This window comes from Oryctolagus cuniculus, chromosome 20, assembly GCF_051225735.1.
Source record: "Oryctolagus cuniculus isolate XC-2025 breed Fujian yellow rabbit chromosome 20, ASM5122573v1, whole genome shotgun sequence".
In the NCBI taxonomy this organism is placed as follows: domain Eukaryota; kingdom Metazoa; phylum Chordata; class Mammalia; order Lagomorpha; family Leporidae; genus Oryctolagus; species Oryctolagus cuniculus.
The window spans coordinates 39,024,222-39,043,516 of NC_142886.1; the positions used below are offsets into that span (position 1 = coordinate 39,024,222).

The 19,295-nt window shown below is 37.4% G+C and overlaps 1 protein-coding gene across 11 annotated transcripts in view; it reads right to left on the reverse strand.

The window, feature by feature from the left end:
• The window catches only part of EML5 (EMAP like 5), a 173,485-nt gene that overhangs the window by 125,709 nt on the left and 28,481 nt on the right, over positions 1 to 19,295 (reverse strand). For all 11 annotated transcript variants that reach the window (XR_016226443.1, XR_016226442.1, XR_011385002.2 and 8 more), the window contains exons 2-5: positions 15,626 to 15,785; positions 9,246 to 9,344; positions 6,465 to 6,533; positions 2,485 to 2,670 (exon numbers count right to left, since the gene is read on the reverse strand). Coding sequence is in view for 5 of the 11 variants with exons in the window: in XM_070065495.2 (XP_069921596.2) it covers positions 2,485 to 2,670; positions 6,465 to 6,533; positions 9,246 to 9,344; positions 15,626 to 15,785 (514 nt within the window). In the remaining 6 variants the exon portion in view is untranslated. The remainder of the gene's footprint in view (positions 1 to 2,484; positions 2,671 to 6,464; positions 6,534 to 9,245; positions 9,345 to 15,625; positions 15,786 to 19,295) is intronic.

Here is a 19,295-nt window from a genome sequence, read left to right on the forward strand (position 1 = left end):
TTATGACACAGGAATAAACAAATACATCAAAGGGCCAATGTGGCACAGTGGGTTAAGCCTCTACTTTCAATGCCACATCCCATATCAGAGCTGGTTTGCAGCCCAGGTACTCTGTTTCTGATGTAGCTTCCTGTTAATTCACCTGGGAAAGCAGCGGAAGATGGCCCAAGTGTTTGGGCCCCTGCTATCCAGTGAGAGACCTGGATGGAGTTCCAGGCTCCTGGCTTTGGCCTGGGCCAGCCATGAGGCCATTTAGGGAGTAAACCAGCAGATGGAGGATCCATTTCCCCCTCTCATTCATTCATTCACTCTTACTCTCACTCTGCCTTTCAAATAAATAAATAAATCTTTTTTTAAAAAAGAATACTATGTGCAGATATAAACTCATCTAATAATTTTTTATAATACTGGAATAAACAAATACATCAGAAAATACAAAAGAAAATCTAGAAAGAAATCCATATGGATTTAATACATAACCAGGGTGATATTTAGTCATGAGGACATCAAAGAAAAAAAATTTATAAATTATATAAAAATGTATTAAAGATGGATGGACTTAAATTTCCAAATGTAGAAAATAAAATTAAGATGTGATATTAAATAAGTCAGAATAACACATAGGTTGTCCTGTGACACCAGCATCCCATATAGATGCCAGTGAGTCCAGCTGCCCTGCTTCTGACCCAGCTCCCTGCTAATGTGCCTGGGAAAGCAGCAGAAGACAGCCAAGTTCTTTGGCCCTTGTCTCTCAAGTGGGAGACCCAAATGGGACTCCAGGTTCCTAGTTACGGCCATTTGAAGAGTGAACGAGCAGATGGAAGATCTCTTCTTCTCCCTCTCAAATATTTGCTTAATATTTGTCAAAAGATTTGTATACCTAATATACAAATGAATAAAGAAAACAATAACCACAGGGAATTAATAGAAATTAATAGAAAACGAATCTGGGGCGGCGCTGTGGCATAGTGGGTAAAGCCACTGCCTGCTGTGCTGGAATCCCATATGGGCGCTGGTTCATACCCTGGCTGCTCCACTTCCGATCCAGCTCTGCTATAGCCTGGGAAAGCAGTAGAAGATGGTCCAAGTCCTTGGGCTCCCGCACCTGTGTGGGAGACCCGGAAGAAGCTCCTGGCTCTTGGCTTCAGATCGGCACAGCTCTGGCTGTTGCAGCCAACTGGTGAGTGAACCAGCAGATGGAAGACCTCTTTCTCTCTGCCTCTCCTTCTCTCTGTGTTAACTCTTTCTAATAAATAAATAAATCTTTTTTTAAAAAATGAATTTATTATCAATAGATACATGAAATTTCACAAATAGGAAAATCTCACAAATTGTAGACAAAGTTCAAATAAGAAGATATAATTTCTCACCCAAAGATAAGCAAAAATGTACAATACTGGTCAATTTTGAGCTGATAAAAATGATGAGAAAGATAGTACTTTTATATACTCATGGTGAGAATGTAAATTATCACATTTTTGTGGGAAAAAATTTGGTATTTTTGGCTTTCAGATATTTACTTAAGGCAAGTTTTGTTACCAAGGATATTACTGCAAACAATGTGGCAGCTCTGTGCTGTCTAGCCAGCTCCATTCGCTTTGTAAAGGGGGATCAAGGCCAGAATACTAAAAAAAATAAAATAAAAATAAAAAAACCCAAAACCCTAAAGTATTAATAACAGATACCTTTTTTTTCTGATTTGATATTTATGTTTATGAAAGGAAAGTACAAAAATTAAATCCTTTTATCATTCAATCAATGGGTTAATTTTTTCTAGAGCTGTACCCAAATTTCCCACTGATAAATTAGCCTCAAGAGCACTAGTTTTATTTTACTGTGGTTATTAATCCATAGTATTTTTAATATTATTTTTTCTTAACCATTTATTTACTTATTTGAAAGGCAGGGTTACAGAGAAGTAGAGGCAGAGAGAGGAAGAGACTACTTCCATCAGCTGTTCGCTCCCCAGATGGCTACAATAGCCAGAACTGTGTCAATCCAAAGTTAGCAGCCAGGAGCTTCTTCTAGGTCTCCCACATGGGTGCAGGGGCCCAAGGACTTGGGCCATCCTCTACTGCTTTCCAGGCCATAGCAGAGAGCTAGATTGGAAGAGTAGCAGCCATGTCTTGAACTGGTACCCATATGGGATGCCGGCACTGCAGACTGCGGCTTTACCCACTAAGCCACAGCACTGGCCCCCTAACCCATAATACTTTTAAGTTGAAGTCAATAATTAGTGTTTTTCAACTCTACTCTAATTCACCATGCTAATAAAATTAACAAGATACTAAATATATCAATTTAATAAATATCCATGTCAAATGTATGTGTCTTTATTGAGATGTAAAAAACAAATAGACACTTCAATTAGAATATATCCCATGCAACTGAACTCATTAAAAATGTTATGCTGTGTTATGTAGGCTAATGTTCAAAGAAGTAGTTAACACCTAAAAGTGTCTGAAATAACTTAAATATACTTACAGTATGGGCTCCTTGTATCGTTCGTATAAGATTGATTCCTTTCCAAACATATATATCTCCATTGAGTGCGCCAGAATATGTCAACTCATCCCTTGCACAGGCTAGGCACAATATTGTCTGAAGGTCACCAGTCTTACCAAAGACACCTCGCTTTGGGGTCAGAGCATTTCCACATAAACTCCAGAACTAAAAGGTACATAGTATAATCAAATTAATAGAGTGCTTATAAATTAAACAGTTTGATTCTATGTAAGAGCAGCAGACTAGAATTATCCAAGAAAATCCCTTATGATATAATAGAATGCAATGCTCACAGCCTCATCCTACTGTTATTAAAAGCTATGTTATAGCAAATAAATCACTGGTTTCAATCCTAATCTCTAAGAATAAGGGGGTGGAACTAGATCATTTTTAAAACACACTATTTTCTTCTGAGGTTCCTGAAAAAACTACATAAAACTTAGGTTTAAAAGGTTGGGAACAGGATATAAATGGAAATATAAATAAGAAACAAATTTAGTATTGAATCTCTGGTGGAAATAGAAAAGAAAGGGAAAAAAGACTAGTATATTGTTCTGGTTGCTAGTTTCAAAGCCAAGCGACTCCTTTTCTTATAGAGATTAAAATATGATAGATACTTATTTGGAATGATTTGTTTATTGTTGGGAGAAGAAAGGGAAGTCAAACATGAATCATAACCAGGGATTTTGCTGGTTCCCAGTATATTTTCATTGTTTGCAGAAAAAGAAATAGGAAAGAGCAGAGATATACACATGAAACAGTTGTGTATGACAAAATTAGGCCAAAAGAATAAATTCAACTTCACAGTAAGTAAAATGCCATTTAAAAAGTTTATAGTTACATTTTAAAACTTCAAGCCTTAAAGAACTAAAAATTATATTAGCCATTAAAATAACTAAGCAGTAATTTAATGAATGAGCCTTTAGTGTTTTTTAAGCTTAAAAGCTTCATGATTTCTGTGGAGAACAGTGGGTCTCTTCCTTTCAGGAGGCCCCATCTGAATCTGTTTTCTCCTTCTCAATCAGTGATTCTCAGTCTCAGCTTCACATCAGAAACATGTGGGAAAATTATAAATAGGATACGATGCCTGGGCCCCTAACTAAGAGACTGGGACAAAATCTGAGGGGAATGAAGCCCAGGTTTCCAAATACTTTTGATGCTCAGCAAGAGTTGAGAACCACTGTTCTACAACCCAGATCAACACACATTAGAATAGATTTCAATACAGAAAAGATTATATGTGCATACATACATATGTTTTTCAACACACTGACCATTAGATGTTTAAGTTTTTAAGAATTTGGAATGTGGCAGCTAGTTACTACAGAATTGAATTTTAAATTTTATTTAATTTTAATTTATATGTAAATAGCTAGATGTAGTTACATTTGTGGACAGTGCAGTTCTAAATCATCTCAGAGACTTAGTCTCCTCACATAAATTGCCTGAAAAAGAGAATGGCTTTGGGGGGTGGGGGGGGGGACTGGTGCTGTGGCATAGCATTAGTGGCTGCCTGCAGGGCCGGCGTCCCACATGGGCTGCTCCATTTCCGATCCAGCTCTCTGCTATGGCCTGAGAAAGCAGTAGAAGATGGCCCAAGTCTTTGGGCCCCTGCACCCACACGGGAGACCTGAAAGAAGCTCCTGGCTCCTAACTTTGGATCAGCCCAGCTCCAGCTATTGCAGCCATTTGGGGAGTGAACCAGCGGATGGAAGGATTCTCTCTCTCCCTCTCTATAACTCTGACTTTCAAGTAAAATAAAATAAGTCTTAAAAAAAAAAAAAAACAAAGAGAACTGTCATACAGTTTTGTCCCTACCAAAGAAAATGCAACTTATAATGAAAAATACAGTTTAGCTTAAAATGGCATTTTAATCTCTATTTACAATATAAAACAGCACTAGGATCTCTTTATTCATAATTTAGCAATTATTTATTAAGCATTTAATATGAAGGTTCTGGAAAATGGAATAATAGCTAAGTTTATTTTGGTGCAAAAATTTTGAAATCTATGCATATGAGGGGGTCTTCAAAAAGTTCATGGAAAATGTGTATTATGAAAAAGCTAGGGGCTGGCGCGGTGGCACACTCGGTTAATCCTCCACCTGCAGCACTGACATCACATATGGGCGCCTGGTTCTAGTCCCGGTTGCTCCTCTTCCAGTCCAGCTCTCTGCTGTGGCCCGGGAAGGTAGTGGAGGATGGCCCAAGTGCTTGGGCCCCTGCACCAACATGGGAGACCAGGACGAAGCTCCTGGCGCCTGGCTTCGGATCGGTGGTCATCTGGGGAGTGAACCAACAGAAGGAAAACCTTTCTCTCTGTCTCTCTCTCTGTAACTCTATCTGTCAAATAAATAAATAAAAATCTTTACTAAAAAAAAGAAAAAGAAAAAGCTACACACGGATTTCAAAATCTTTTTGGTACCAAAACAAACTTAGCTGTTTTTAAAAGTGTTTTAAATTGGGGCCGGCGCTGTGGTGCAGCAGGTTAACGCCCTGGCCTGAACCACCAGCATCCCATGTAGGTGCCGGTTGGAGATCCAGCTGTTCCACTTCCCATCCAGCCCTCTGCTATGGCCTGGAATAGTAGTAGAATATGGCCCAAGTCCTTGGGCTCCTGCACCCACGTGGGAGACTCGGAAGAAGAGAGACAGAGATCTCTAATCCATTGGTTTACTCTCCAAATCCCCCTAACAGCCAGGGCTGGGAGTAAATTTGGGTTTCCCACATGAGGGGCGGAATCCCAAAACTTGAGTCATCACCTACAGCAGGAAGCGAATATAGCCAGCACTTGGACTCAGGTACTCTGATATGGTACGTGGATTTCCCAAGTGGTGACTTAACTGCTATGCCAAACATGCACCTCCAAACTTATCTTTTGATCCCATTTCCAAGAACTTTTTGAAGTATTCTTACATATATCAGGTACTATGTTGAATATCACATTGTTTATCAAAGAGGACGGAGACAAAAATCTCTACCTTCACAGTGCTTTCATCTTTTATTTGAAACCTAGCATAGAGCCTTTACTGTTAAATATTTGCCAAAAAATAAAGGTTAATCCTATGTATCCATCAAATCAATATTAGAATATCAAAACCAGAATTTCAGGAGCAGTTAAAGATGAGAAAATGTGGATGGAGGTAAGCACGTCAAAACAGAATGTGAATACAGAACTAGGACTTAACAGATTTCAGGAACCATTACATAGTAGAAGAAAAGCTTACACCAATGATTTACAAGCAACTATAAACCTAAGAATGAATATCACCACTGACTTTATGGGTTTCAAAACCTGTACCATAATTCTAAAACAAAACCCAGAATTTTCATAAGCAAAGTAAATAGTGGCTGTTGAGGCTGAATTCAAACCAGAAAGCAAATATATAAAAAAGAAGAGACAACATTCCCAGAAAACTGAACATACAGTGCCTTATTTAATCATCAACTCTGAGGATGATAACAGCAGTCACAGCTTTAAGATGTGAGAAAAGCTCAAAGGTTAAATGACTCATCACAGGTAACTGCTTGTAAATGGCAAAATCAACTTTATCCACGTTGCTTCTACTACACCCTTCTATCTCTGGAATCAAAAGCTCTCCATCTATTTGGCTTACCTTTTCACATTTTACTTTTAAAATAAAATATGAAGAAACAGGATAAACATGGTAAATCCCACCCCACTCTACTAGAAATCCCTCTATGGAAAGTGGCTTATTGATTCCTTATTTGTTTCTATTACCCTTTATAATGTCTCAAAGTGACTACACGATAAATACTTGTTAAGACTGAAAATAAGAAAAAAATTTTAAAAAATTAAAATACTTAAAAAGTAAAAATTTTTAAATTTTAAAAATAAATAATGTCAAAATTCTAAAATTATACTAAATTGTTTACAGAGTGATATATATTTAGCACCAGAGAACTAAACATAATTATAAAGCAAGACCCTTCTAGTACCTTGATATGTTTTACACCACAGCTGACAAGTTTATTTGGCTGGTACAAATCCCAAGAAATGTCAAATATCTGTAAATAAATCAGATTCATGGTTAAAATATTTATTTTGAAAATCTTTTAAGAATTGTTCCAAAAGAACAAATGGCCCCAAACTCTATTATTAAACAATAATCAGAAATGCACTTTAAATTATGAGACATAAAATATGAAATATAAAAAGTATATCTTAGCTTCCATGAATTTTATGAGGCAACTAATGGCATATAATTTAGCACCTCTATTTTTAGTTTTAAAAACATTTAATTGAACAAATTATTTTAAATAACAAGACCAAAGTAGGGAATAATCATGTACCTAATTTCTACAAAGAACAGATTCTGAACAAAACATATACAACACTTACACAACAAAAATACAGATGTTTTATAGTCTTCTGTCACACAGAACCACTTATATAAAAGATCCAAACATTGATTTCTTTTTTTTTTTTTTTTTTTTTTTTTTTGCTCTTTGGCTTTCTTACTGTTACAAAATTAACTTGTAAATTTTGGGGATCCCTAATTTAGTTTTCAAAAATAATTCCTAAATTCTTTTGATAGTTTATAATAATTGATCTATTTACTAAATTCAAAGTACTAATACAGAAAATGCTTTGCTTTAAGTGAGAACACACAGATGTCTAATAAAATTTGCCTAACTTAAAAATATTTATTTATTTGAGAGGCAAGGTGACAGACAGACAACAGAAACAAAGAGTACTTGCATTCACTGATTCACTGCCCAATTGCTCACAAAAGCCCAGACTGTGTCAGGTCAAAGCTAGGAGCCAGAAACTCCATCTGGGTCTCCCACATGGGTGGCAGGAACTCAATTACTTGAGCCATCACCACTTTCGCAGGACAGGAGTCAGGAGCCAGCACCCAGGCAATGAACCCAGGAACTCCAATATGGGACATAACCATTTTAACAGGCATCTTGACTGCTGGACTAAATGCCCATTACAAAATACACCTAACATTCTGAGTAAACTGTATAACAAGCCACTATGAAAATCTACTGAAAACCAAGTATTTTCTCAAAAATGCAATGGACAAAATTTTCTCATAGGTTCCCATAAAGTTGAATCACTGTCTATGCCTCTGTGCTGGTTCAGTTTAAGAATTAATCACACACAGTTGTATGTGCCACATATACAAATTAAACATTTCTAAGGATTTATAATAAAAAAATTTTTTATCTGTATTTGTAAAAGTAAAATATTTAATTTCATAGCTGATAACAAAGTATTCTATTAGTTTTATACAACTTAGAATAAAGAGTATATGTTTTAACAAATTTCTGAAGGAAAAAATATTAGGCCTCCAAAATTTAATAGTAATATTTAATTTTAAATTCACACAGGCAACATAATTTTTCACCTTAACTATAGTACATAAGCAATGAATTCACATAAATCAAACTAAACATACCCTAAGCAAAAGCCATTCAATTTCTTTTTGACAGGCAGAGTTAGACAGTGAGAGAGAGAGAGAGAGAGAGAGAGAGAGAGAAAGGTCTTCCTTCTGTTGGTTCACCCCCCAAATGGCCACTACGGCCGGCACTGTGCCGATCCGAAGCCGGGAGCCAGGAGCCAGGAGCTTTCTCCTGGTCTCCTTTGTGGGTGCACGGCCAAGCACTTGGGCCATCCTCCACTGCCTTCCACAGCAGAGAGCTGGACTGGAAGAGGAGCAACCGGGACAGAATCCAGTGCCCCAACCGGGACTAGAACCTAGGGTGCTGGTGCCACAGGCGGAGGATTAGCCAAGCAAGCTGCGGCACCGGCCAGAATCATTCAATTTTTAAATTGAGATTTGAATAAGGGATGTTCACATATTTCCAAACTCAAATTGTACATATTAAATACATGCAGTCTTTGTATGCCAATCTTACCTCAGTAAAGCTATCAAAAAAGAAAAAAAAATGCATAATTTTATTGAAACAAACACTGGTTTAAAAATTCTGTGCGGCAGCCAGTCCTCGCACAGTGGGTTAAGCCCCCACTTGCCACACCATCCTGTATGAGGATGCCAGTTTGAGTCCTGGTTCCTATGTTTCCAATCCAGCTTCCTGCTAATGCACCTGGGAAGGCAGCAGAGGAGACTCAAGTACTTGGGCCCCTGCCACCTATGTGGGAGACCAGGAAGGAGTTCCTGACTCTTGACTTCAGTCTGGCCCAGACCTGGCAGTTGCAGTTATCTGGGGAGTGAACCAGAAGATGGAAGACCTCTCTGTCTCTATTTCAAATAAACAAATATTTTTTAACAATACGATAAAGATAAAAATTTAATGCTAATGCTATATATATGGAATCATGAATCCTTTAACAGATATTTTCTCTAAGACTATGAGTATTTATAATCATATAATGTTTTGTTTTTAAGTAACTCTATTGAGCTATAATTCACCCATCCTACAATTTGCTCACTTATGAGACTGATGCACTGTCTGCTGTACTAACAAGGCACCATTTTTGCTCATTTAAAGTATAAAACCCAACAGTTCTTGGTAGGCTCACTGAGTTGTACCATCAGTTTCAGAACATTTTTGTCACCCAAAAAAGAAACTCCATACCCCATTAATTATTCTATTTCCATAATTGTACATTTTAAAAATAAATTATACAGTTTTAATTACATACAACCTATCTGGCAGTGAAAAAACACAGAAGAATAAAATCCTCTAACTTTCTTCTGGCCTCTTCCCATCCATTACTCATTAGAAATCCCAGTTGAGAATACTTACTCTATCTGTGTGACCAGGAGCCATAGATAACATTTTCCCCCTTTTCCAATCCCAAACACAAACTGTATTCTTTGAATCGAGTCCAACTGAAACCAAGCGCTGAATTATGTCCAAGAAGTCCAGGATAAAATAAAAAAGCAAAGAAATCAAAGAGGAACGGAATTATAAACATCAACATTTGCACATTTATATTCTAAAGATTTCACAGAGAAAGGTTAGATAAATTTCATCTTGTTAATACTTGAACATATGTATAGTTATTTACATTAAGAAAAAGAGACTTCCATTTCTAACAGGACTAACAAAATATCCTAGACAAGTCTCTGGCCCCAACCAAAAATAAATGAAAAACATATATTTAAATAAACTGTTGAGCTTTCAAAGAATCTGGAAATTTGAGAACAAAATATTCCCAGTGGGAATCCTGGAGGGTAAGAGGGCACATATACCTACTCTCCCCTAAGGGTTGTCAGATGAATTTTGGTACCCTCAATTTTTGTGTTATAGGCTAAAGAATAGGAGATTAAAGTCAAGGACCTACTCAGGTAGGCATTTGAAATGCAGACCTCTGACTAAAGCAGTGAATCCCTCAGAGTAAATGACAATGAGAAACAATTCCTTTGGAAAGAAGGGGTACTGGAACCTTGTTGTGGTATGATGGTTTAAGCTGAAGCCTGCAATGTCAGCATCCCATATGGGTGTCATTTCAGGTCCCAGCTGCTACACTTCCAATCCAGCTCCCTGCTAGCATGCCTAGGAAAGCAGCAAAAGATGGCTCAAATCCTTGGGCCCCTACACCCACGGGGGAGATCCAGATAAGGCTCTTGGCTCCTGGCTTCAGATTGGCCCAGCACTGACCATTGTGGCCATTTGAGGAATTAACCAGTGGATGGAACATCTCTCTCTCTCTCTCTCTCTCTGTCTCTCCCTCCTTCTCTGTAACCCTGCCTTCCAAACAAATAAAAAATAAAATCTTAAAAAAAAAAATGGATGTCAAAGCATGAAGGAGAGCCAGATCTCCCTGAAAATTTGTAATCATAAGTAGCCTTCACCTGGTTGTTATTATCTAAATTCTCATTATCAATGAACCCCTTAAATGAGAAATTTCAGAGTGGTCCTAAGGACTGTACCCTCAAGTAACTTCAACTATGCAGCAAAGACAAATGGAAGACTGCAACTTCAATTCATCCCTCAAAGACATCTTTTTTTTTTTTTTTTTTTTGGACAGGTAGAGTTATAGACAGTGAGAGAGAGAGAGAGACAGAGAGAGAGAGAGAGAGACAGAGACAGACAGAGAGAAAGGTCTTCCTTCTGTTGGTTCACTCCCCAAATGGCTGCAATGGCCGGTGCTGCACCGATCCAAAGCCAGGAGCCAGGTGCTTCTTCCTGGTCTCCCAGGCCGGTGCAGGGGCCCAAATACTTGGGCCACCATCCACTGCCCTCCTGGGCCACAGCAGAGAACTGGACTAGAAGAAGAGCAACCAGGACTAGAACCCAGAGCCCATATGAGATGCTGGCACCACAGGTGGAGGATTAACCAAGTGAGCCATGGCACAGGCCCCCCTCAAAGACATCTTACAGGCAGCAATTCAGTAACAATAAGCCTTAAATTTAAAAAAACTCCTGTAAACACAGGGAACTAGGAGACTATGAGTGAGATTCAGAAGTCACAACCAACAAAAAAATCAACCTTGCAAAAAATATCAGATAATAGAATTATCAAATAAAAGAAGCTTAATGTGAACAGAGAAATAAAACTAAGACTTCAAAATATTGCATATAAGCAAAGGAGAGTATAAAAAGTATCCAAGATTTGAAGAAAACAAAATTTCTAGAAATAAAAAAAATAAAATTACAAACCCAATGGAAGGATTACACAGATTAGAGGGAGAAAAGAGTTGAAAAAGGGAGATACTAAGACAGAAAGTATGAGAGAGGTTGAAAAACAAACCATGAAAGATGGACTTCAAGCCAAAAGGAGTATTACAGTCTGAACTTCCCCTCATTGCCATCAACAACTAAAAAAAAAAATCTGTATAAAATATTTGAACAGATGATTTTAGACATCCATAATATGAAGTAAAGCACTATGAATCTTGAAAGAGGGAGAAACAAACCAATTGAGTCCTGCAACTGCCATAACTGCTTTGGGAGGGTGTTTCTAGACTAAGGCACAGAAAGGCGTCATCTGAACATAAGAGTCCAGCAGACTGCTGTTTGGAAAGGATGGAGCTTGGAGAGAGAGAGGCCCACATGGTAGAACTGACAGGAGACAAGGCTGGAGAGGACAGGCCAGAAGCCAGGAGAAAGAGTTGGCCTTGGAGGCTGGTGTTATGGCAAAGTGGGTAAAGCCTCTGCCTGCAGTGATGGCATCCCATATGGCTGCTGGTTAGTGTCCTGGCTGCTCCACTTCTGATCCAGCTCCCTGCTAATGGCCTGGGAAAAGCAGCAGAGGATGGCCCAAGAACCTGGGCCCCTATTACCGATGTGGGAGATCTGGATAAAGCTCCTGGCTCAACCTGGCCCAGCCCTGGCCTTGTCATCTGGGGAGTGAACTTGTGGGTGGAAGATCTCTCTCTAACTCTGACTTTCAAATAAATAATAAAGAAATCTGGGGCCAGTGCTGTGGTGTAGCAGATTAAGTTGCCATCTGTAGCACCAGTATCTCATATGGGTGCTGGTTCAAGTCCTGGCTGCGCCACTTCCCACCCAGCTCCCTGCTAATGCGCCTGGGAAAGCAGCAGAAGCTGGCCCATGTCTGAGTTCCCGCACCCACATGGGAGTCCCAGAAGAAGCTTCTGGCTCCTGGCTTAGGATCAGCTCAGCTCTGGCTGTTGCAGCCATTTGGGGAGTAAACCAACAAATGAAGACCTCTCTCTGTCTCTCCCTCTCTCTCTGTAATTCTGCTTTTCAAACAGATAAAAAAAAATCTTTAAAAATAATAATAAATCTTGAAAAAAGAGAATAGGCCTTTTTTGGGACAGTTACAGTAAAGTGAGAATTCAGTTTTCAAAATCCATATGTAATATAGAATATTTACAGGCAGTCAAGGAAGCATTTGGAGAGAAGATAGAGCCACTGTCAGCTGATATGGAAGTTAAAGTCATTGGTCGAGATATTTACCCATCAAGAATGAGTAAGATGAAAACTGCTACTGGCTCCTAAAGAACACTGTTATTTATAACACAAATGGAAGGAAAAGCTCCTTTAAAGATAAATAGGAGATAACAATCAGAAAAGGAGATGGAAGCCTCTACCCAGTTTCCCAAATTCCTCTTTGTTCCCATTCCCAAACAAAATCTTATTTTGGTCCATTAATTGAATTGGAAGGATCTACAAAAAAATTTACACATCAAATACTGAAATGAAAATGTTCTAATACACACTAGAAACATCAGATGGGTTCTCAGAACGGTGAAAACATACAAATAAATGAAAATGAAAAGATTCTAGCATGGGGGTACTTGTGATGTCAGTGTTCATTCTATAAGAACTAATTACTATAATGTTACAAAGTAAAATCACAAATTTTACAGAAGACAGAAGCCTTAATGGAGTAAACACTAGCCTAATCATACACAAAGCCATTAGAAACTGGAATCTGGCAGAGCAACATAAGCAAAGAAAATGCAAGAATAATATAATAGGCACTTGAGATGTCTAGATATCAAGAGACTACTAAAGGCTCTTGGGAAAAATTAGTGAACCTTCTAATATTTTTGCAAAAATATTATACAATTTTTATAAATCATGTGCCAAAAGTCACAGATAAACAGAAGCATATAACTTACAAAATTAAGTTAATTCTATAAATTATCAGAGCTATAATCATAACTTTGATTCTGTTAAATATGAGAAATACATTTTATAAATTCTGGTTGTGGGGCTGGCACTGTGGTGCATCGGGTTAACACCCTGGCCTGAGGCACTGGCATCCCATATGGGCGCTGGTTCAAGACCTGGCTGCTCCACTTCCGATCCAGCTCTCTGCTATGACCTGGGAAAGCAGTAGAAGAGGACCCAAGTCCTTGGGCCCCTGCACTTGTATGGGAGACTCAGAACAGGCTCCTGGCTCCTTGCTTCAGATTGGCACAGCTCCAGCCATTGCAGCCAATTGGGGAGTAAACCAGTGGATGGAAGACCTCTCTCTCTCTCTCTCTCTCTCTCTCTCTCTCTGCCTCTCCTCTCTCTGTGTAACTCTTTCAAATAAATAAATAAATCTTTAAAAAATAAATTATGGTTGTATTTTTAAGATAAAGTACCAGTTAAATTTCTAATCCGCCTACCCCTTCTCCCATTTACTATGAAATTTTAGTCCCTATTTGACGTGAATTTATATAAATAGTCTTTTCAGGTCCTAATTATCCTCAGTAAGGCAGACTGCCAGTATTAGTGTGGATATTCAATTCATTTAGAAGAAAGCCTCTGGGAAAAGAATACTCAGCATTGCTACCAGCTGGGAAACTCATTACTGGATAAATCTTAAATGATTACTTATAATCAAATCTAAGAAAAATGTAAAAATTATACATTATTTCTTACTTGGTATCCGGTAAATAGTTTATAGTTATAAGCAAATAGATAAGTTCTGTTAAATATATTTTAAAGTATTTTCTCATTAACGTAATTTCAGAGACATTCTTCTTAATTTTATCTTAAATGGTAACAGTTCCTTACCCTTTAGCTTTAACTGTACTTAAAATGGATGAATTCTTTTTAAAAGATAAATAACCACTTCCTAAGTTACATGCTTCGGAAGCAGTAGAGCACTGCTGTTAAAAACATGAGCTTTGGAGTATGACTGACCTGGATTCCCGCTCTGGTTCCATTACTAGCTGTGTAACCTGGGGCAAGTTATTTAACCTAAGTCTCAGTTTCTTTATCTGTAAAATAGAGATAATAATAGTATCTATTTCATAGGGTTATTGTGAGGATTCAATGAGATAATGCAGGCTTAGCATAATGCCTGGCATGTAGCATGTGCTCAATATCTTGTAGGTACTATATTTTCATAAGCTTAAAATTTTAAGTAACATGTTCTCAAGAAGATTTCTGATGATAAAATCCATGAACCCAAGACTTTTCTTATAAGACGCTTAAAATAAGCCAAATTAAAGGTTTTCAACAACTAAAAGCTATGGGCATGAGCTCTCTTTGGATGGATAAAAGAAAATTTCTCAGCAATGCACTATAATACATTTAGAAAGGGCAATTTTAAAGCTAAGAAAGTAACAGTATTTAAAGTTATAAGACACTTAAAGCATCCTGAGTTCACAAATTTGTATATTTGTTTCACAGTGCATTATACTCCTCTGAAATAGTTAAAGAGTACATATTATTCACTTCTGCTTTAAAAAAAATGAATTTCTGACATGAGGACATTAAGGGACTTGAAAGATAACAGTAAAAATGGGACATGAATTAAGTTTCTATAATTGCTAATCATTGCTTTATAGTAATATTAAACTCAGAAACACACTTTTCCCCAAATAAGAAAGTCAAGTTAGGTCTTTATAGATTAATGTTCAGAAAGTCACCTCTTATCAGAAAAAATTATAATAATCTGTGCTACTAAAGAAGTTTTGCTTCAGAGCAACATAAAACATCTATGGACTAAATCTGTTTTTGTTTTGTAAAATCTAATTTACAAAATAATTTTATAAATTGAAAAGCAGACAACTAATTTTTTTCTAAAAGTTAAATTGATTTTAAGGTCTACTTTTAAGACAAAACTTTAAAGAGTATAAATTAGCCACATCTGCAAAATCCAACTTCTTACCACTTTTAAAACATGTGTAGGGTATAACAACTTCCATGAAAACATCAGAATAAAAGGAAAAGCCCTTGACTTACATCTTAAAAAGCAATGACTAGAACTAGATGATAATTTGGAAACTGACTAGTCAGTGAACTGATTAATTATATATATATATATATATATCCTTTGATTTTGTGTGAAAACAATTCACAGGAATTATTTAATCCTTTCCATTAAAATATAATTTTAACTGATAATCTTTAAATAAACTGAAAATTAAAATATATACAGCTCTCCTTAGAAAAACAATTTTCCTAAGACATTTTCTATCTGTCCTATCAAAATACCCCAGGTGGAAAAGGATTATACGTAAAATTATATATAATTACAAGCAGGTAATACGTAAGTGCATCAGAATTTCTTTGGTTTTCAAAGTATCTTAATATGATGCAATAAAAATTCCTGTTGTCCTTTTTCTTATATAAATCAACCACCCACTCTATCTAGCCACCTTCACTGCTGGATAAATACATCAACTTCTTTCCAATTTATTATAGATTTACAATAATTTCTTATAGTACATTTTCAAAACATAATTCAGAACAAGAAAATGATCACATACCTGTCCATCTAAGTCAAATGCTAAGCAGGCTATACCATGCGTATGAACATCCTTTAGAACTGATATGGTCTGCACGGTATATGAATCCCAAACACAGATATAAGGCTCTTTCCCAACTTGCCCTGTTGCTACCAATACTCGTTCAGGATGCAATGCAAGGCTGCAAAAGAAAACAAATAATAAGACTTAAAAATTGCTTATAGGGCTTTTATATTATTTGGTATTCATAACATTTATATATATATATGAATGAACATTATACTTATCAATTTTAAATAATATGGATTTAAAGTAAATAATTTCTATAAAATCCATGCTAAGAGGTCCTACCTTAATAGTATATCTGTGAAAACAGTTAATTATAAACCAACTATACCTTTCATACTCCCCATAATATAGGACATGTAAACTTCTCAAGAAAAAAGTCCCAAAGGGATCAATTGCCCTATAGTAACAAATAAGCAGCAACCCACCCACATGCCATTTTCTCACTTTGCAGCCATCTGTTTTTTAAGCCCTCTCTCCCACTTAACTATTCTTCTTCAGTACTGCAAGACCAAATTTTAACATCCAAAAACAGCTCTTAGTAGCACTCTTTTTATAACATTAGTGCTTAAACTAAAATCCAATTTTAACAAACTGAAGGGTCAACTATAATTAACATAAAGTAAACTACCAGTCTTGAAAAAGAAGAACTACCAGTTGGTAATAGTCTCTGTACCACAACAAAAGGCAGAAAACATCCTTGGACATCCTCCACTGCCTTCCCAGGCCACAGCCGAGAGCCGGATTTTAAGTGGAGCAACCGGGTCTCGAACTGGCACCCATATGGGATGCCGGTGCCTCAGGCCAGGGTGTTAACCCCCTGTGCCACAGCACTGGCCCCACAAAGTATGACTTGCACACAGAAACTTTAAAACCCCATGGAAAGACAGCTTCGGACCCCAATTCCAGCGTCCTGCTAATGAACACCCTGGAATGTAGCAGATGATGTCTCCAGGAGCTGAGTCTTTTTCATCCACATGAGAGATCCAGACTGAGTTCCTGGATGCTGGATTAGCCAGGGTGGCCTGGCCCAGCCACAAATGTGGCAGGCATTTGGAGAGTGAACCAGCAGCTGGAAGATCCCTGTTTTTCTTTCTCTCCCCCCCCATCCTTGAAAAATCCCCACAATTCTTAAAGTGAACAAATAATGTAAACAGATATTTTCTCAAGTTCTACAATGAACACAACGAAAAGATGCTCAACATCACTAGTAATCATTAGGGAAATACAAATTAAAATAAAAATAATGATAAATTACTTCTATGATTGGAAAAAAACTAAAATATCAACTATTGACAAGTATTCAGAAAAAATGGAACTCCCATATATTACTAGTGGGATGTAAAATGATGTGACTACTTTGAAAAATAGCCTGGCAGCTCCTTAAAAGGCTAAAGTTACCCCAAGATTTAGCAATTCTATTTTTAGATATATCCTCCAAAAGGATGAAAATATTTATGTACACACAAACCTTGTACACAATGTTCATAATAGCATTATTCACCACAGCCAAAAGGGGGAAACATTCCAAATGTTCATAAACTGAAGAATGGATAGATTAAATATAGTACCCATATAAAGGAATATTATTTGAGAATAAAAAGAAATAAAGTACTGATACATACTACAATGTGGATGAACCTTGAAAACATTACACAAATGGAAGAAAGCAAACATATAATGGTAACATATTATAAGAATCCATTTATATGAAATGTCTAGAATAAGCAAATCTATAAAGAAAGATTAGAAGTTTCCAGAAGCTGGAGGGAGAGGATAATGGTGAATTGGTAATAAGCACAGGAATTTTAGGGGTGAGGAAAATTTTCTAATTAGATAGAGGTAATAGATGCACATCTCAGTGATAATGCAAAGTACCACAGCACTGTGTGTGTGCACAATGATTTAATGGTGAACCACACTTTAAAGTGTGAATTTTATGTTATGCAAATTGTATCGCAATAGTAAAAAAAAAGTTGAAAAATAGTGACATTGCCTTGTATATATATTTTGAACCAAAGGAGAAAAAAAAAACCCTAAATTCAAAACTAACTGCTCTTCAAGGGTTTCTCAGCAAATTATCTCAATCTTGTTTGCTCATCTTTAAAAAGGACATATATATACTATTAATTTAGGGGAAATTTCCCTAAACATGGAAAATGAGAAATAAAAATACAAAAAGTTTCCATAGTTTAACTATGATATCTATATACAACAGAATAAAGCAATTCAAAGTCACATTAAAGAAAAAGGATAGGTCAGGCCGGTGCGGTAGCGTAGCAGGTGAAGCCACCGCCTGCAGTGCCGGCATCCCATATGGGCTAGGGTTTGAGTCCCAGCTGTTCCACTTCCAATCCAGCTCTCTGCTATGGCCTGGGAAAACAGTGGAAGATGGCCTAAGTCCTTGGGCCCCTGCACCTGCATGGGGGACCCAGAGGAAGCTCCTGGCCCCTGACTTCAGATCAGCACAGCTCTGGCCATTGCAGCCAACTGGGGAGTGAACCAGCTGATGGAAGACCTCTCTCTCTGCCTCTCCTTCTCTCTCTGTGTAACTCTTTCAAGAAAATAAAGAAAAAAAATTTTTTTTTTGTAAAGAAGAGAGAGAGAGAGGAAAGGTGATTGCTTAAATGTGTGTAAAAAAAAAAAACAAAAACAAAAACAAAAACAAAACTTCCTGGCCCAAAATATTCTACATGAAAGATCTCTGTGAGAAACCAGGGGAAAGAAGGGGCCATTAAAGAAGGATGTACAGGGGCCAGCGCTGTGGCACAGCAGGTTAACGCCCTGGCCTGAAGCACTGGCATCCCATATGGGCGCTGGTTCTAGTCCCGGCTGCTCCTCTTCTGATCCAGCTCTCTGCTATGGCCTGGGAAAGCAGAAGATGGCCCAAGTCCTTGGGCCCCTGAACCCACGTGAAACACCTGGAAGAAGCTCCTGGCTCCTGGCTTTGGATTAGCGCAGCGCCGGTCGTCGCAGCCAGTTGGGGAGTGAACCAGCAGATGGAAGACTTCTCTCTCTCTCTCTCTCTCTCTCTGCCTCTCTTCTCTCTGTGTGACTCTTTCAAATAAATAAATAAATCTTTAAAAAAAAAAAAAAAGGATGTACTTTTCTCTGAAGGGAGGAGAGAACTTCCACTTTGCATATGGCCCTGTCTAAATACTGATAGTTTGTGGTCACAAAAGGCTTCCATAGTTCATGACGAGAGTCTTGGGTGATCACTGACATCATAAATAAGAGTGTTAATTGTTAAATTAACAGCAGATATCACTGTGCACTACTCCCCATGTGGGACCTCTGTCCTCAATGAGTTGTACTATGAAAATTAACTGCAAAACTTGTTCTCAAGCAGTACTTTATACACTGTGTGTATGTATGTGTGTATGTGTGTGAGTGCAAACTGGAAATCTTTACTTAGTATAGAGTTGGTCTTCTGTACATAAAGTTAATTAAAAATGAATCTTAATAAAGAATGGGATGGGAGAGGGAGTAGGAGGTGAGATGGGAGTGGGGATGGGGCAAAGAACCACTATATTCCTAAAGTTGTACCTATGAAATTTGCATTCATTATATAAAAGCTTTAAAAAAAAACTGCCAGGTTTTTTTTTTTAAAGATTTGAAAAGCTGA